Source organism: Danio rerio, chromosome 2 (assembly GCF_052040795.2).
Source record: "Danio rerio strain M-AB ecotype USA chromosome 2, GRCz13ab, whole genome shotgun sequence".
Lineage (NCBI taxonomy): Eukaryota > Metazoa > Chordata > Actinopteri > Cypriniformes > Danionidae > Danio > Danio rerio.
Genome location: NC_141022.1, coordinates 3,327,501 through 3,348,138, shown reverse-complemented (window position 1 = coordinate 3,348,138; position 20,638 = coordinate 3,327,501). Strand labels below are relative to the sequence as shown.

The window sequence follows — 20,638 nt, the reverse complement described above, 5'->3', positions numbered from 1 at the left end:
GTTTCCAAGTGCTGGAAACGACTGTCAAAGTATCATCAGCTGCTCTGGACATCCAATGGTCCGTTCAGTCAGGGCGACACACTACGTCATTCAGTAACGGGGAAAAAAATGACAACAAAAGTTTAGTTTTTCCAAATGACTCAAGCGCCGCTTACGTCTGGGATCAAGTCCTGCTATTCATGAATCATTGAAAGTCTGTACCTCCAGACACTAGAATACACGGCCCATTAAACACTGCACTGTAACATACATGCGCTCTGGATGCTTCCTGAGACAAGAGCTTTTTTGATTAGCTGGGAATTTTAAGGAGAGGTGGGTTTGGCGGCTGTAGGGGCCCTGAGGGAGAGCTGAGCAAAGACTCCATTCATTGATGAACGACGACAAAAAAATAAAAAAACACACCACACGCTCATGTTCAGAGGCCTGGAAGCTCATCATTATTCATCCACAGCCTATATAAAGCAATCATTTCTCTTTATGAGACTCTGAATTAACCACTATATTCAGATGGATGAGGTTTACAGCTTTGCTATTGTGTTTTTGAAACTTTAATGTGTTGATTAGTGCTGATAAACGATTAACTGCAACTAATTGCTTAAAGAATAAAAGCTGACAATCATTTTTGTGTATTCTGTATACACACTAAACGGCCACTTTATTAGGTACACCTAACTAGTATCGGGTTCGACCTCCTTTTGCCTTGTCTTAATCCTTCATGGCATAGATTCACCGATGGACTGGAAAATTCCTCAGAGATTTTGCTCCATATTAACATGATAGCATCACGCAGTTGCTGCAGATTTGTCGGCTGCACATCCATGATGTGAATCTCCCGTTCCACCACATCCCAAAGGTGCTCTACTGAATTGAGTTCTGGTGACTGTGGAGGCCATTCAAGTACAGTGAACTCATTGTCATGTTCAAGAAACCAGTCTGAGATGTGGTCATAAAGAGATGGACATGGTCAGCAACAATCCTCAGGTAGGCTGTGGCGTTAACACGATGCTCAATTGGTACTAATGGGCCAAGAAAATACCTCCCACACCATTACACCACCACCACCAGCCTGAACCGTTGACACAAGGCAGGATGGATCCACGCTTTCATGTTGTTGCCGCCAAATTCTAACCCTACCGTCCGAATGTGTCAGCAGAAATGGAGACTCACCAGAGCAGGCAACGATTCTCCAATCTTCTATTGTCCAGTTTTGGTGAGTCTGTGTGAATTGTAGCCTCAGTTTCCTGTTCTTAGCTGACAGGAGCGGCACCCGGTGTGGTCTTCTGCTGCTGTAGCCCATCCGCCTCAAGGTTGGGAAGTGTTGTGCATTCAGAGATGCTCTTCTGCAGACCTCGGTTGTAACGAGTGCTTATTTGAGTTACTGTTGCCTTTCTATCAGCTGGAACCAGTCTGGACATTCTCCTTTGACCTCTGGCATCAACAAGGCATTTGCGCCGACAGAACTGCCGCTCACTGGATATTTCCTCTTTCTCAAACCATTCTCTGTAAACCCTAGAGATGGTTGTGCGTGAAAATCCTAGTAGATCAGCAGTTTCTGAAATACTCAGATCAGCCCGTCTACATGCCTAAATGCATTGTGTTGCTGCCATGTGATTAGCTGAATAGAAAGTTGCGTTAACAAGCAGTTGGAAAGGTATCCCCAATAAAGTGGCCTGTAAGCGTATATAAACAGTTGAAGTAAAAATTTTCCCTTTTCACTTTTTCAAATATTTCCTAAAGGATGGAAACACCTTTTTTCTCAAAAGGGCTTATTTTACTTGTCTCCTACAGTTAAAACTGTTGACCAATTTTTTATCAATTCAGCCAATTTCTTGTTCTGGCAGTTCACTTTTAGCTTAGCTTAGCATAATGAACTGAATTGAATTAGACCATTAGCATTTCAATAAATAAAATAAAAAACGTTTTAAATAAAAATAAATATAAAAAAAAAGTTTTGATAATTTTCCTATACAAAGATCAAGTTTTCTATAGCTACACTGAGCAATAAAACAGATGGGAAATGAAAAAGGACTATTTTCTAAGCCGATCCTGCTGAGAACGATACTATCTATCTGGAGCAATAGTCAAGAAATGCTGCTGCTGTACTATGGCTGGACCAGGCGGAGTGATATTAAAAGCTCAGGAGGACTGGTGGTTCCTTTAAGACATTAGGTTTTACTTGAAGTAAAGTGTACTAATTTCTTAAAAGTGACAGAAGTGTATTAAAAAGTGTCAAAAAATAATAAATCCAAATTAGGTTAAAGTGCGGTGAGAATTGTTGAAAATGTCATTTCTGACACATTCCCCCAGGAATGTACAGTCAGAGGAAAATACACCATATGCTGGAAATATTGATGCAGGTCATTAAGAGCAGCCCCATGGAAATAAAGTCATCCCCGGTGCACCGCAAAAACTGTCACGAGCTTCCTAAAAGACATAATATATGATTTCAGCATCGATACCACATCAGCTGCATAAAACATATGCTGGATAAGTTGGCGGTTCATTCCGCTGTGGCGACCCCTGATTATTAAAGGGACTAAACTAAAAATGAATGAATGAATGAAAGTGGCCACAGTGTATGTGAGAGTGTATGGGTGTTTCCCAGTGCCAGAAGGCCATCCGCTGTGTAAAACATGTGCAGGATAAGTTAGCGGTTCATTCCCCTGTGGCAACCCCTGATAAATAAAGGGACTAAGCTGAATGAATAAATACAGTAGCTAAATTAAATTCTGTAGCGCAATTCAGACTCAACCCTGCATATCTTGCGATGTGACTATTGTGAATGTGCACGTTGCGATATCAGTGCTGAAATGATATATTGTGCTGTCCTAGTAGATGAGAGGGGGCAGTTGCCCCGAGGTTCATGCAGAGACTCTGAACGATGCAGCTTCATTAGACATGCCACATCTAGACCTCCAGCGTAACAGGAAGGATCAGAGGCGGATGCAGGGACAGGTGAGGCCGTACACATGCAGGAGAGACGGGTAGGAACAGGCCAGAGCTGAAAGCTTCAGATGAATAAAACAACAGCAGCTCTACTCTTTCTGTTTGCTCTGTGTGAGAGCAAACACAACGCTAAGGCCTAGACAAATGCACTATATAATGCAAGTGAAACATATTTGAATCACTCGTGGCGTATAACTCTCCAACATTTTAACAGGATCTTTAGAGAAACTAAAGCTCTACAACAGGGGTGTCCAAACTTTTTCGTAAAACCAAATATCATTGAGAGCCGTGGGTTAAGGGTAAATATACCAAACTATAATAGGGTAGAGCTGCACAAATGAATCGTTAAAAGATTGCGATCTCGATTCGAACCCCTAGACGATCTTAATCCAGCATTTCTACGATTCTGCCAATCATATTTTCAAGTTCAGGAGAGAAGAAAAGGCGGCTGCACGAGACTTTTCATTGTTTCACACACGTTGCTCAGTGACATTGACACCTCCAAATGATGTTGAATGAGTCACATACTGTATTTATAAGGTATAATTCACCTAAAAATGTCATTTTTGTCTTAATATAATGATGTGTTCACGATCGGGAAATCACACAAGACGTGAGCTGCTGACTGTGAGCTGTTATAGAGAGGGCGCTCGCGCTTTACTTAATGATAGACGCGCGCGAGCGTCTACTTTAGTGAACAGAACCAGCACATGTTGCGAGTAACATGTAATACAGTTGTAAATAATATTCAGTTTGTGGCACAGAGTGATCGTTTGGGAGCCGCACGCGAAGTATGAACAAGCACTTAGCAGTCAAAATGAAACCGAAAGTGTGCACTTCATTTAAATGATCATATCGCATTTTAGAGTTATGATTACGACAAGCATTTGATGTTTTTCTTTCATAGCGAACACACAGATTTGCATAAAAATAAATGTTTACAATGTCAGTATAACTACTCCACCCTATATATTGTTGAATATAATCTGATAATGGCAAATGTCTGATTTTACCAGTGAATAAAATTGTCTAATATGACAGATTGCAAGCATATATCTCAAACATAATAATTCAACATCAGAATTATTATAAGTAGAATAGAATTATTTATAGAAACCAGTAGACCAACACATAATATTATTAGCGATGTTGTGCCATGTTTGTTTTTACCATTCCTTTATTTTACATCTACAGAATCGTGAGAAAATCGTGATCTTTATTTTAAGCAAAACAATTGCAATTCTCATTTTAGTCAGAATCATGCAGCCCTATATAGGGGTGTCAAAATTAATTGTTTCTTTAGTGCCTCGCGATGCACATGTGGACAATTCAATATCGGTTCAGTATTCGATCATAACCGGTTATTAGGGCTGTGCAAATCCGATTTCGATTATGGCTTCTAACGATTATAAAAACCATTAATCGAGATAAACGATTATTGCACCATATACCAAAAGGCGAAAGAACGCGTGCTTATGTGTGTGTGCAACACGCGCACACGCATAAGCACGCGGTCAGCATTCGGTGTCATTCGCACACTGAGACGAGCAGAGGAGCGCAGACATCTAAAGTCATCTTAACATGAGCGCTTTAATTATCAAATAGGTGTCAAAACGCGGTGATTAGTGAATATTCATATTAACCCTCATTTGCGTAATAAACAAACGAGTTGAGAATCAAAAGACACGTGAAAGAGAAACCATTAAAGTGACAGTGCAAAATGCTGCCGCCTGTTTTATCATTAATCAAACGACGAGAAAATTTCTTGCTGCTCTTGACTGAAGGATTTTTGTAGCTAAAGTGTTTTTCTTAGGGTGAAGATGCTTAAATCACAGTTTGTTTTATATTTTTATTCTATTGTATTTATTTCTCTTTCCTTTGCAGGGTGGAAGATAACTGTATATATACAGTTGTAGTCAGAATTATTAGCCCTCCAGAATATTATTAGCAACCCTTTCCCTCCAGTTTCTGTTTAATGGAAAGAAGTTTTTTACGTATTTCTGAACATAATAGTTTTGTTTTATCATGTCTAATTACTGATTTGTTTCATCTTTGCTATGATGACAGTACATAACATTTTACTAGATGTTTTTCAAAATACAAGCATTCAGATTAAAGTGCAATTCAAAGGCTTAATTAGAGTAATTAGACAAGTCATTGTATAACAGTAGATTCTTCTGCAGACAATCAAAAAATATATTGCTTAAGGGGACTAATAATATTGACCTTAAAATGGGTTTCAAAATATTCAAACCTGCTTTTATTCTGGCTAAAATAAAACAAATAAGACTTTCTCCAGATGAAAAAAATTATTAGAGGAAATACTGTTAAATTCCTTGCTCTGTTTAACATAATTTAGGAAATAGTTATTTAAAAAAACTAAATTCTCAAAAGCGCTAATAATTTTGACTTCAACTGATAATCGTTTACAATAATCGTGATTACAATTATGACCAAAATAATCGTGATTATGATTTTTTCCAAAATCGAGCAGCCCTACCGGTTATTATGTACTGACGTTATTTATCTCCTATGCGCGATGTCACAGTAGAATACTATGGCGAAGGAGGGCGACAAAATAAAACACTCCAACTACTTAAAAGGTAGATAATTATGCACAGTTCAACTGCTTGTGAGTTTGCTGGAAAGTCTTTCACTGACACGAGCCACTTTTTCACTACTAGAGAGAGATGCTGTAAAATTCTCTCTATCACACACATTGGACATTTGACCCGCTGGCGTGTTTGTGAGGTAACTTTTCCTTTCCTCTTGGCTGTTAAAGCGATACTTGTGGATCCTGACACGAGTGTGCCTGAGGTGCAAGTGCACTGTGTCTATTACGGATTACCTGTGATAACCGCGTATTATGTGCATAGACTGTAACTGCCGCTGTTCTTCCCGCGTCACTCATCAGTGAACAGCACTTTCATTTCTAAAGCCGATCACAGCCCTTTCTGTTGAGCACATGAAGACAATGACCAACTATAGGGGTGTAAGACCTCCTTTGACAGTGCTCGGGATAATATTTATAAGAGTTTATTTGCTATAAATGCTCGTGCTGTCCTCTGTGCATGCGTTGGAGTTATGTTTGATACATACAAAGAGTGTTTTCTTTGAGCAGGTCAATTTAAGAGTACAGTTTATATATCTTACTGCTGTATTAAAGGAAAAAATTGTATTACAAATAATATATAAATATATTTATAGATTTTAATTTTAAAAAATTCTTGTGTTGGGGAAAAAAAAATCGAATTATGTATGGAAAGCATCGTCAATGCACCAAGATATCGAACTCAACTGAATCGATGGCATGATAATCGCAACCGAACCGAACCGTGAGACCAGTGTAGATTCACCCTCCTCCTCATTACAATTACAGACCTTTTTCTCACCTGCTGCATGGAGAGCGACATAGTGACCAGCTCTTCCGGTAGAATGTTTAGAACTTCCCTTTACAGCGTTTACAACCGGTAATTTGCGATCTGAAAATGGGTTTCAATAGCGTTTTGGGTGGATTACGGAGTGTTTTTATGACACACAACTTGTGTGATTCAAATGTGCATTTTTTATTTGATGTCTGACGTAATCTTACTAAAATAGATTATATAACAAAAACAAAAAGCCCAAAATATGCACACATCACTCCTATTCTGAGGTCTCTACATTGGCTACCGGTGACACAAAGAATCGAATTTAAAATCCTTCTCTTTGTGTATAAAGCCCTACAAGGTCTAGGCCAGGGGTGGGCAAACTCAGTCCTGGAGGGCCGGTGTCCTGCACAGTTTAGCTTCAACACTAATCAAACACACCTGAACAAGCTTATCAGTGTCTTCAAGATCACTAGAAATCTATAAGCAGGTGTGTTTGATTAGAGTTGAAGCTAAACTGTGCAGGACACCGGCCCTCCAGGACTGAGTTTGCCCACCCCTGGTCTAGGCCCTCATTATTTATCCCAACTGATTGTTAACTACACTCCTCCAAGACACTTGCGTTCCGATGATCAGTTTTTATTAAAAGTTCCAAAGGCCCACTTTAAAAGTAGGGGCAAACCTGCTTTTGCCATAGCAGGTCCTCGCCTCTGGAACACTCTGCCATTATAACTAAAAAAGGCTTCGTCGCTGCCTATTTTTAAGTCTAAATAAAATACCCATTTATTTTCTAGGTCTTTTGAAGCATAAGTCCTTCCCTTTCAGAAGGGGGGGGGGGTGTTGGGAATAGGGAAGGGGGATCAAAACGGTCATGTTCTCTTTCATGTTTAGTGTTGGTCAACTATGGTGGCATCTTTTAATTAGGAAAAAAAATTATTTTATTATTATTATTTTCTATTTTTTTTAATAATATTTTGGTCTTTTCTTGATAATCTTTCTATGTTTCTTCCTATTATGTGCCTATTGCTAGTTTTACTGTTTTATGCTCATATCATGTGTTTATTTTCTAGAGGTGTGAACCTATACTGGTTTCACGGTTCGGTTACGATTATCAAGTCTTCGATTCGGTTCAATTCGATATCTCGGTGCATCACGGTGCATTGACGATGCTTTCTATATACAGTGTTATATTTTAGGGGGGAGGCTATAACAAGCTGTCTGTATAAACACACAGCACCACACTGTCTCTCATTCAAACACATACACAAACATAGACAGCACCAAACAAACAAACAAACAAACAAACAAACACACACACACACTTAAGCCCTCGCTACAGGGAGAGCTCGCGCTGAGCGGAGCAGAAAAACAGGAAGAAAAAAAACGAAAAAAAAAAGAAGCACTTTTTCTCCTCTCCGCGCGAGCTCTCCCGGTTAAACATATTGCGAGGGCTTAAACGAAGCAGTGCTCGTAATGTCGAGCGGAAAAAAAGAAAGACAGCTGTGAAACATAACCAGCTTTGTCTTTTTGTAGGAAACACACTTTAGATCTTTTTAGGTTTTTGAGTTATTGCCGTCTATAACTGAATGTGTGTCAGGAAAATCGAAAACAAAACCAACTGAACCGCACTCATCTCTGGCGCCCCCCTGGATATACAGCGCCCTTAGCATATGCCTATGGTGCCTCTGCCACGGGCCGGCCCTGAGTTGCCTGAGTGTTGTAAATACTCGCGCTCACCTCCCTCGCGACAGAGCACATAGGAGAAAAATGACGTCAGTACATAATAACCGGTTATGATTATTACTGAAACGATACAGAATTGTCCGCATCTGCATCGCGGTGCACCGAAGAAACAATTAATTTTGACACCCCTATTATTTTCTCTCTGTATAGCACTTTGCAGCTATGTGGCAGTTGGAAACGTGCTATATAAATAAACAGAACTTGAACTTGAACATATAATAGCTCCTCCCCTTTAAAAAAACAGCCAATGAGCAGTGAGAGTGGTCGAGATCAAGCTAATCAAATGAAAGGCAAATAAAAAAGCGTCCTAAAGGGGCGGGGCATGTCAGACACTAAAGAGCATTTGATTGATCAAAAGTTTTGATGAGAAACTGAAGTACGAGGTGACCCAAATAAAACTGTTGATCCATTTAGGCGGACAAACTACAAGGTTTGGATGCTTATATCAGTTTTATATCTTCTAAACATGAATTCTGTCCCTGTTTTAGAGTGTACTAGCTTATAGATATCCTAAAAGCGACCAATACTAAAATAACATCAGAAAAGTTTGGGAATAGTCATTCTGCATGCCGGAGCTGCTCACCTAACAATAAAAGAAATGCAAGCACATCATTGAAATCGTCATATCACATTACCAGGGATTTAGGTGGTTTGTTATTCTCATATAAGTGCATTATTAGGAGAGAGGCGGGAATTAGAGAGCACAGAGAGAGTCTGTGTGTGACTTGTATGTTAGAGAATTAACAAACGCCTTCATTCAAAGCGTGAGAAATAAGAAAGAAAGTGACAGTGCTGCAATTAAACTACTATACTTAAAACAGTGAATATGAAATTTAATAATACTAGAGGGAATATCTGTCCTTCTAATGCCAAATGTCTACTTTGATACAAAAAAATAGGCCTACTTATGTGTTCAGTCAGTGTAACAATCTGTATTTTCAGCTTCAGAATCATTCATATTTTCTCTCTGGTGTAGCCATTGCCCTCATTGTGAAAAATGCTGGGTTCCAAACAATCGATTTGTGTTGGAAAAACATAAAGGAATTAAGTAAACGTATTAGTTTTTACAAAATTAAGTGGATTAAAGGTAAAATCATAAGTAAGGTCGTAAGGTAAATAATAAAAAGTTGTCCCCCAAATAACTCAATAATTGTGTTGTTTTATCTCATTTAAAATAAGCAGTTTGAACGAACAACAAACACATTTTTTTTAATCAAGAGTACAGTTTTGTTAGCTATTTACCACTGTTTTAGTAGTAATAATCAATTTAAATAAAACTTACGTTTTTCTTGAAAAATGCGCTCCAAAAATGATCATCATAGTGTTTTATGCAGCTTGAAGTATATCATGTTCTCAACCAACTAACGTCCAAGCACTGGTGTTCCTTCTTTGAATGATGAGATTAAAATGATTATAAAGTCCCTTACTGTTTGATTTGTAGTGGGTTTCAATATTTCAGATGAAGTGGAAGATGCGGTTTAGATGTTAAATAGCAGTAAAAAACATCTACAACCTGAGGCTATATATTCAACCAATCACCATTAATCTAAAACAGTACAAATATTCATGTCTAACCAATAAATAAGCATTCCTAGTATGTTTACAGTATACCACCGCTTCTGTTGTCTTGTCGCTTGTATAAAAAGACAAATTAGGATTATCTTATTTCAATGAGAGAACTTAAAATAAAAAGAAAATGTACTTCGGAAAACTGAAATATAGTTATAATCATAATAATGTCATAACAATATCATAATAATGTCATAATACCATCCAAGAACACGCTATAAAGCTCTTTTTAATATTATTATTATTATGAGGTTTTTACTATATCATTCAAACGCCAGGAGCAGAACCATTCCTACACATGAGGTAAACACATATGTAAAACATCAACCAAAAGGGTTATATTATGCATATTATATATATATATATATATATATATATATATATATATATATATATATATATATATATATATATATATAAGATCCATACACACACGTCTGACACTGCACATTTCAGGATAAAATCTTGTGACCTGGATTTACTATAATACTTGTCAAAGCCTGTGAGATTGAAGACTAGGAAGTGTCACTGATGCCACTATCAATAACTGAAACTCTCAGTTAGAAACCTCTTAACGCGGTGTGATATTAAAACACAGTAAGACTACAAAAAAAATGCAATCTATACAATAATCATCCTGTTGAATATGAATGCAAAGCAGAAATTCTTAAAGCAAAAAATAACTTTGACGTGCAAGTAATTCACTTTTTTTTTTTTTTTTTTAAATTGCCAACCGCAGGTCAACATAGTATACAAATAATTAGGGTGAGGTTTTATATTCACACATTTATACGTTCTCCTTAATAATATAATTTCAGAAAGTATTCTTCGCAAATTCTAAATATGGAAATCATATTAGCAGCCAATGACTATCAAAGTACAACACTGTTCACAGTAGGACTATGCAATTTAGGGAAAATATATAACTCCAATTTTTTTTTTTTTTACAGATATTGCAATTGTGATGGCTAGTAACTGTCTGTTCACACCGAAAGCGGCGAGAGCGTCCAAGGTCGCTCTGGCCGCCCTGGCGACAACGCTGTCTGTCTTCAGCTTCGCCAGCGAGAGCGTCAAAACACGCTACATTGATCTCGTATTTAAAGGAGCCGCTGCAGCATATCACTTACATTCCTGCATGAAACATGTTTCTAGAGTGAAAATGTTGCGCACTTCTTATCAAATTCATTTAACAATGAAAGATCAAGTTGCGTGTGGTGTGACTTTGCTCTTTTTATCCAATATGTGTCCATATGTCTGAAATATCCTGAAGCAGCTATACTGTTTTGTACTGTCACATCGCGTGAGATTCCCGCTTTTTTAAGATAAATTTATATAACATTAATGAACATCAGTAACTCGCCAGTAACTTATTTAATGCATGTTCCTGTAAGAAAACATTGTAAATAATTGAAAATCCGGCAACCGCTATCATCAAACCCTTGGGAACAACTGTGGTCGGAACCAAAGTTCACAGTTCTGTGTTCTCTGAACTACTATCAAGCGGTGGACGTCTTCATTCAGATTGCTTGCCACCAAACCGCGTCATAGATCATTAGCATTAAGTTGACTTGATTTCAACTCCCCTCGACACTCACATCGGCGAAGACGCGCCGCGCCGCGCTGCTCCTCGTCGCCGGCTCTCATTAAAAATGAATGACTTCCGGCTACTTTGACGCAAAAGCAAAGCACAACACTCAGAGTCAATTAAATGTTGTGTTGATGTTGAGAGACTGTCACAAGTTGAGACTGTCCAAAAATGAAATATTATGCGATTGTAAAACCAACTTTTCCTCAAAAGTGTGTAGCTAGAGAGTAGCTAATTAGCAGAAACAAATTTCTCAAAAAAGCAATAAAATGATTGGAATACATTGGGATGAGGTAAAGCTGGTTTTATTTGGCAAATTCTAAGTAGGGAAATCTTATTAGCAGCCAGAGACTATCAAAGCACAACATTCACAGTGAATTAAATGTTGTGTTGATGTTGAGACTGTCACAAGTTGAGACTGTCCAAAAATGAAATAATATGCGATTGAAAAACCAACTTTACCTCAAAAGATTGTAGCTAGAGTAGCTAATTAGCAAAACAAATGTCTTCTAAACGCAATAGAACATACCTTTCAACCCTCCCGTTTTTCCTGGGATTCTCCCGTATTTTACTGTTCTATACTGCTATCATCCCTTAAAAGTATTTTCCCTTATTTCTCCCATATTTTCAGTCTTTCTCTGAACAGCCGAGCCTCCCTATGCGCAACCCATACCGCCGAACCATCAGGGGTCGCCCCTTGCTCTAAAACGTGAGTCTTCTGTGCTTTCGCTTTGTTTAGGAGTGAAAACACTTATAAATAAATATTAACAACAGCTCGATTCCATTTCCTTTTGATTACAGGTGCCGTCGCCCATCCTATACAATCCTCAAAACAGTCATATAGCAGTGCGTGACTGTCAGCTCACGCGCTCCATAGTGATAAACAGACGCTGTTTCCCAAACGGATTCTGTACACGCGATTTGAAACAGAGAGAAAGTCTGGCTTTTGGGTGCGTGTTTAAACAGACATACAAACATATTTAATAATAATAACATACAATGTCGATCTTGGTGTTTTTTTTTCCCCAAACACAACTAATTTCGTCTTGAATGAGCATAAAAAGTTGGGAAAGCAGTCGAATGCTTTCATTATTACGTTTACATTTTTTAAGTGACACATCTTATTTAATGTAATAAAAAAAAATCTTAATAAATGAGAGATTCATTCGTTGTTCTTTGATCAGAATGTGTAAGTTATACAGTGGAGAAACGGCTAATGAAATTGATAGCTTGATTCTATTTCATCATAATAAATATTAATTTTAATAAGTTGAAGTTTGCTATTGTGTTTGTTGCTAATGCATATATTTATTTTTTCTTGTGTTAATAATAATAATAATAATAATAATAAACATATTACTGACTATTTAACTGTTTATTTATAATGAAACAGCTCCAAGTGAACATATTTAGTAATTTTGGGATTTTTTTGGGGGGAATCCCTTATTATGGTGGACATATCCCACCAAGAGCACAACATTCACAGTATATATAGTGTATAGTGTATATTGTATATAGTATAGTGCTAATGCTGTGCTGCAGTTGAGGCTGTTCAACTTTACCTCAACAGACTGTGGAGTAGCTACTTAGCAAAAACAAATGTCTACAAAAAAGCGATAAAACAGTTGGCATACATTAGGATGAGGTAAAGTTGTTTTTTATATACACACATTGGAACTTCATCATTAATAATATAATCTCAGAAATGCATTATTTGCTAATTCGAAGTAGGGAAATCATATTAGCAGCCAATGACTATCAAAGCATCATATTGTTCACAGTCAATTAAATAGACCGTGTCAAAAGTTGTCACTGTTCAAAAATGATTTAATGTGCCAATGTAAAAGCAACTTTACCTCAAAACTGTATCTACTTAGCAAAAACAAATGTCCCCAAAACAAAGCGATACGATAATTGTAATAAATGCGATCGACTTACCAGCAGACAGTCTGTGTTGACCTCTGATTTGGGATCCTTCAGCATAGCATCGATCTTCTCGAAACGAGCTGTCAAACTTTCTCCAATAGACATCTCCATAACTGATCGGATGGGGGGTTTGATTCAGTCGAGTGCAAAGAGATGCGAGTTTACTGGCTAGATTAGCAAATGAACTCGCTAACTTCCTCTGCCCTCACAAAAGCAATAAGCAGCAGTTTGATCAAAGCAGCGTTTTGTGCCTTACTGCCTCATTTTCGCTCTCGCTGAAACGTACACAACACCGAGAGGGGACGAAAAGCCACATTTTCCACACAAAACAACAACAACGACAAGACAAGGTGTCGGATTAGTCCATGACAACTTGGCAACACACAAAAAGCGGCAGCAACAGATTAACGTATACTGCGCTAAGCTAATTTAGCTTCGGGAGATATGAGGGGCTCGTTTAAAACACGCAAACTGATCACATCCCCGCAACAAAACACTGAAGACGTGAAATAAACGGTGCAGAGTTAGCATGCGGCCATAAGAAACGAAGTTTCTCCAGGCCTCCGTCCATAAATGCTCGCCAGGCCGAGCGAGTCTGACAGCTGCAAAGTGAGAAGTGGCGAGAGACAGAGACAAAACTTCGCCTTACGAAAATTTCGATCAGTTAAAACAAGATCCTGGTTAAAACGATCCTTTACGAGTCCTTCGGCGATAAACCTCCTCTATTCCGCGCGCCGGTTTGTACTTTCCCAACATGTATGTAATCCACGAAGCCGTAGCTAAACGGATACATCAAGCTTTCAATCGATGCTGTTATTCAAAAAGGAGAAAAAAATATAGAGGGTGCCCGATTTTCTCCCACTGCCCGACCAACATGTCCGCCTTCCTGTTGAAACACCCCGGAGAGTCAGTTAACTTCGAAACTTCCCCGACTGCGCATGTGCAGACGCTCGCTCGCTCACTTGCTCGCTCCCGCTTCGGTTTAATGGCGGGTCTGAAAACCAACGTGTTTCTGCAGTATGTGTTCGCATGCAGAACCGCAGAGCAAGCATTTTCAGGGCTGTACAGCGCCACGCCAGTACATTTCTGCAATATTTTGCGACTGTACTGTACGGTCAGACATACACTCAGTCCATACACTACAAAATACTTGCTGCCTAAATGATTTTAGTTGAATCAAATGAACTTGTATAGTCATCTCAACTTACATCAGTCAAACTGACTAAAAATATTAAGTCAAACTTTGTTGAAACCTGATTAAATAAGTTAAAGTAACATTAAATATTTGTTTTCATGACTTTTTGTCATTTTTTACAGTCTATTAAGATGCGTACGGTATGATGAAGTAAGCACACTGTGATATTCAGGTAAAGTTGGTTTTATTTTCGCACATTCGTACAGTGACAACTTGTGAAACTGTCCCATATTGTTTACCACCATACCTGCCAACACTCCCGTTTTTCCCGGGAGTCTCCCGTATTTCATACACATTTTCTGCCACCCTCCCGTTTTGTTATTTCTCCCGGAAAGCTACAGCAATTTCAACCATCTCCCCCCCTGTAAAACCCCTTGGTCACCAATATTGGTGTAGGATCTGATTGCAGCGGTCGCCCGAAACACACTTCATAGTCTAGCTACTAACACCACAGTACACAGTACCCGGTCTGCAGCAGTGTTATTCAGACACCTCAACCCCAAACCTAACCCCCCCCCCCAATCTCCCAGATTTTCAGGGACAAATGTTGGCAGGTATGTTTACCACGCTACTTTGATTATTCGATCTGAGATTGCATGTAAGCAGGAGGGATTTAGTGATTTTGGGAGAGGGGTCTGGCTGCAGACCTGGTGCAGTGCAATCTGGGCTGCATCCAATGCTTTTTAATGGGCTCACCTAACCCCACCCCTAACCCTAACAGTCACAGTGATGTCACTAGCTCCATTTGAGTGCATTGTCTCTGACATTGCATCGCTGAGTGATGCAGTCTCAGCTTGCATCATAAAAGCTGCATCCAGATACTATTGTATTTTGGGGTCCTATTCCAGCCACGGGCCCAACAGTTCTAAAATGCACCTTTTGTACTTTATTCATTCATTTATTGTATTTTCGTCTTAGTCCCTTTATTAATCTGGAATCACCACAGCAAAATAAACCATCAAGCGTGCTGTACGGTCAGTCTTTGCATAATAGGATACACAATGAAGCACAGTAAGCACACTGTAAAAATAGCTATATGGGACATTCTACCAGAAAAGTACACTATCTGTGCCTGAGATAAAAGCATAAATACACTGAATAAAAAGTATTTTATCCCAAAAAAATGTCTAAAATGGACTGATGGTTGATTTCTTTAAGTTGTTCTAAAGGAATATGTCCTTTATTTAGGTCTCAGATTTTTGTTCTTTATTAAAAACACTTTACACTAAACTCATGTCCTTGTCCTCAGTCCAATATATTTAATAGTTGTTATGCTAAAACTGCTATTTAGAAAGAAAATAAAACTTCAGAAACAGCAAGTTTAAGTTGTTATCATTCACATGTGTGCAGTGGTGTAAAGTAACTAATTACAAATACCCAAATGACTATAATTGAGTAGTTTTTCTCAGAAATTGTAATTTACTAAGTACTTTTAAAAATGTCTACTTTTACTTTTCCTTGAGTACATTTTTAGTGCTGTATCGGTACTTTTACTCCACTACTTTCCTTCAACCTGCAGTCACTACTTTATTTTGTCTTTGGGAGTTAGAAAAATCCGTCCTGTAATTCCTGTCCAATCAAATCACACATAGAAGGTAAATAATAATGAACTACTTCAAGACATGTGCACTTTACATTGCAGCAAACTGTTTGGAAGCATTAAGTGTCCAAGAAGATGTTCAATATCACGCATTGACCCAGAGACTGCCCACATAGCAAAATTTCTCTGGCCCAGCTCTGGCCCACACAATCAGGTTTTGCTTGGCCCACATGCCGCAGTGAATTACGATACATGACTGGACCAAATCTGGCTTCCAGACAAGGGCCAAACACAGACCATATCTGGGCCAATCTCAGCCAAGTTAATAACTCATAACTGGGCCTGAACTGGGCCAGATAGGTTGGTGCGTCACGATAGCAATGAAATTGATAAACCCATGGAGTGATGCGCTTTAGGCACACTATGGGCACGCTTTTTCCCAAAGTGACCTGATTGGTAGAATTTTTTTTCTTTACTCAAAAATGATTTTAGTGTATTTTAAATGTGGGTCAAGACTGGCCAAACTCACATGGCCCACTTATCAAATTTTTAAATCTGGGCCAAATACTACGTTTTTCATCTGGCCCAAATCTTATGTGTCGCCTTAAAAACGGTGCCACCTCTGCCAAACCTGGGCCATGTTTGGCCCACATGCTGTATGCCAGTGCCGGATGAATGCCTGCTGTGCCAGCTTTATGCCAAATCTGGGCCAGAATTCTTTGCTACTAGGGTGTTTAGATCAGGGATGCCCAAACACAGTCCTGGAGGGCCGATGTCCTGCAGATTTTACCTCCAACTTGCCTCAACACACCTGCATGGATGTAAGCCTAGTATGAGATTGATTAGCTAGCCCAGGTGCGTCTGATTGTTATTGGAACTAAACTTTGCAGGACACCGGCACTCCAGGATTGAGAATGGGCACCCCTGGTTTAAATGCATGTCACTAATGAGAAGATGATGGATGTTTACTGTATGATGACCAAAATGGCCTTAAACACCCAGCAGGCACAAGACGTCAACATGATGTCAGATTGAAATTGTACCCTTATGTCATGGAGACGCTGCATTTTGTTTGGAAATGAAAATCGGGTTTACATCAGAACTCAACGTCAGCCCGATGTCAATATCCAATGTCCAACCTAAAACCAACTAAATATCAACGTCTAAAGATGTTACAGCTTGACGTTGTGTCAACGTTACCACTATGACCTCTATCAGACGTTGAGTTCTGGTTGCCATTACTAATGAATAACATGTCAGTATTTGACGTCAATAGGATGTTGGTTTAAGATGTTGGCTCGACATTGGATTTGGTCACTTTCTAACAACCTAAAATCAACCTAAAATCAACCAAATATCAACGTCATTTGATGTCATTATTGGATATCAAAATTACATTGTCCTTAGACACTGACTAGACATTGAATTTTGGTCACCTGACATCACAACCTAAATCTAACCTAATATTAACGTCTTATGACATTGTGTGCCTGCTGCACAATCACTAAATGCACTACAGAATGTTACGTTTACACACACACATCCACAAATTACATGTAAATGCATCAACTTTTAGCCACATAATACTCACTCTTGAGTACTTTTAAAAGGTCTACTTTAGTAGTATATTACTAAATATACTAGTAGTATATTACTTTGAGTAATAGTTACAACAGGCACTTTTCCTCTACTCACACTACATTTTTAGGCATGGTACTTTTACTTAAGTATGCTTTTTCAGTACTCTTTCCACCACTGCATGTGTGCAATACACCTTTAAGGCTATGACTCAGAAAAATTTGGCAAAGGAGAATCTGACAGTGATTAAGGATGTTCGATCAATGTATGATTTGATGCTTGTTTTTGCATGATTTGTTTGAGGTACCTTTAAGTACAAATGTGTACCTTTTGAAATGGTACCACCCCAGTGACAGCTCATGTACCTTTATTTCTGAGAGTGTGATACAGTTCCATTAAGAAATAAAAAACTTTTGATTTGTTTAAAGAAGTTGCTGAGAAACAACATTTTCCAACCATTGTGGAAGGGTCTAAAAGAGGAAACACAGAAGGACAATACAACAGCAAATTTTTTAGGGGGAATGGAAATATTGAATCAATTAAGAAATGTATTATGATTTATTAAATGGCAATTTGAGTTAAATAATTGACTAACAAGCAGAATATTTGCTTTAAACCAGCTTTGAAAGAAAAGAAATTTGTTTTTGTATACAATATTTTGGTTATTCCAAATAAAATATTTGTGAGGAGAAACGTTGTGTTTGTATAATAGTGATGAAATTGCTAATAAGATGAAATTGCTTATAAAATTAAGATAATTTAGCTGGTATTTTATCAACAGTTATAGAGTAATAAGAAATTAAACCCTCCAAATTTAGAAAATTTATAATTTGGAATAAAATTCCAGATTGATGTTGGATTTTTGAGAAAATGTTTGCCCCATTTAATTTTTTTAATCGGATATCATTCTGATATGTTAAATCTGTGTTGTCAGATTTACTACCGATTATTGACGGTCTCCATCTAGTGGAAAAGCAGTGTATTAAACGTGGTCTTTATTTACAAAAATAATTCAAACATTGTTCTCATTAATATTCATCACCCAACGCTTCGTTACAGGACATTCGCACGAGGTAAGTTGGTCTGACTCTGATATAATGTGAATGAAAACAATAGAAAAGGATTAAACTTCTATTATTCAACTAATGGTTACAATGGGAATATTTCATACACAACTCATTTGTTTTCATTTCATTAACGAATTAAAACAGTACTGCAATACAAATGTAAATCAAAAACAATTCTAAGGGACCTCTAATATTATCTGTAAACCCAAAATTAACAAGTAAACTGTCTTAATTTTAATTTATTTTATTCCTCTTGCTTTTAATGTTTTTTCTTAATATAATTCCTAATATCTAATAATTCATAATAATAGTTTGATTGACGGCATGCTGTGGGAATATTGTAGTGATTTTGTTTTATTATTATTATTAACAAGAACCAGTATAGATTCATTTTTACAACAAAATTACTTCACATTCCTTAACAAAGATTAAATAAAAAAAAGAAAAAATTAAATAAAAGAAAAAAAGGACGAGAGGGTACATTATCTATTTACATAAAAATATAATATACTTATGTTTCTTCAAATTTTGTTGTTAACAAAAGTTACTAAATTCACTTTTAGTACTGATAATACATGTAAATATTTTACATTTTATGCAAAAACATTAAAGGAGAAGATATTAATATATAAGCATCCTTAACATAATAACCCAAAATCACATGTTTATAAGGTAAGGAAAATGTTTAAAACATATATGAGGCTAACATTAATGCAAAAATGTTGAATATATTGGCCAAACCAAAATAAATGTGAAATAGTTTCATTAAAGTATTCACAAAAACAGCTATAAATTAATTTTAATTATATTTATTTAACCTTATTTGCTCAAGTAGTATGTGTTCATATGCAATAATAATAAAAGGGAGTTTGGCACGAGGGGAAGTAAATCGCTCGTCGAGCTCATCGATCTGGTCATCATGCAGTTGCAGCGTCATTGTGGGCTGCCGTTTGAATGAAGTTAGTAGACACACAAATCTTCCGCATCCCATCGTAAACCCTTTGGATTTGTGCTGTGTTTAAGGACAAGCAGACAGAAAGATGCCCGTATTTACAGGTACGTCAACACTACGATTTAACGCAAATCATAGTTGGTCTTTAAACGATAAGAGATGCTTGAGAAGAGTGAGCGCCGTTAGCATGAAACATTAGCTTCAGGCCTCAGTTCATACTTTCTGTTGTAAAAACACGTTGGAAGCTAAACAAGAAGCGGGAACGCTTTGGCAGGCTTTATGGGATGACTTTTATGTAGGAGATGTGTTTATTTGATATAATGTTCATGCTGTGATTTGTGAATGAGCAGATTGGAGGAGTAACGGTAACTTAGTGATACAGCATGACATCTCGCCGGCTAGGTTGCTTTCAGTTTACGTTAACTTAATTATAATATGTTTAGAAGCTGTAAGTCAGCATACTTTACATGTACTTTACATTTTTCTAATGTAATATTTAAACAGAACAACTTGTAGATTTTAAATGTGATGCTTTATTGTTGTAACTAGTGTGCTATTTAACAGGTGAGTGGTACTTGTTTACATTACCGGTGAGAACTAATGAGGTAAAGTTGGCTTAATATTGGCACATTAGTCAATTTTAAAGGTCTCTATGTTGTTTACTATGCTAATCTGTATGTTCAGTCTGAAATTGCGTTGAAGTATGACTTCCAAACATTATTAGCGCTATTTATTGACTGGAGAATGTTGATAGTCATTAATATGATGAATACGAACTAATAGACCTGCCACGATATCTATACGATATATCGCACCTAATATATCGCGGTAAACGACGTTACTGTCGTTTTGAGACCATTTTATGCCACTTATTACTATTATAATTTCATCGTAATGCAAGTACACACCTCTCAAGAACACATGATAAGAATAATTCATTTAATTTGAGTCATTTCAACCATTTAATAATAAGGCATTGGAATCAAAATGTGAAAACGGATATCCTAAATAAATAATAATAAATGTTTACAAGGTAAAAATGTCATTGTAAGACCATTTTATGCCACTTATTGCTACTATAATATAATCTTAATGCAAGTACACTCTTCTGAAGAACACTTAATATTTAATTCTTAAGAATATTTCACTTATTTCTAGTCATTTTAACC

At 37.4% G+C, this 20,638-nt stretch overlaps 3 protein-coding genes and 1 long non-coding RNA gene across 9 annotated transcripts in view; 2 read left to right on the top strand and 2 right to left on the bottom strand.

The window, feature by feature from the left end:
* The window catches only part of rock1 (Rho-associated, coiled-coil containing protein kinase 1), an 81,782-nt gene extending 67,757 nt beyond the window's left edge, over window positions 1-14,025 (bottom strand). For 4 of the 5 annotated variants that reach the window (XR_015477480.1, XR_015477481.1, XR_015477482.1 and 1 more), the window contains exon 1: window positions 13,150-14,025. Coding sequence is in view for 2 of the 5 variants with exons in the window: in XM_087238672.1 (XP_087094798.1) it covers window positions 13,150-13,248 (99 nt within the window). In the remaining 3 variants the exon portion in view is untranslated. 5 annotated transcript variants of the gene reach the window in all.
* eif2b5 (eukaryotic translation initiation factor 2B, subunit 5 epsilon) overlaps window positions 1-20,638 on the bottom strand; it is a 393,495-nt gene that overhangs the window by 88,748 nt on the left and 284,109 nt on the right. The window lies entirely within an intron of this gene.
* LOC147836984 (uncharacterized) lies at window positions 10,572-13,427 on the top strand. Its single transcript, XR_015478127.1, has 2 exons — window positions 10,572-11,339; window positions 11,586-13,427. It is a non-coding gene; the product is annotated as an uncharacterized LOC147836984 (long non-coding RNA).
* The window catches only part of usp14 (ubiquitin specific peptidase 14 (tRNA-guanine transglycosylase)), a 24,260-nt gene continuing 23,025 nt past the window's right edge, over window positions 19,404-20,638 (top strand). The window contains 1 exon segment of one of the 2 annotated variants that reach the window (NM_199973.1): window positions 19,404-19,573. In NM_199973.1, the coding sequence (NP_956267.1) occupies window positions 19,558-19,573 (16 nt within the window). In that variant the 5' untranslated portion in view covers window positions 19,404-19,557. 2 annotated transcript variants of the gene reach the window in all.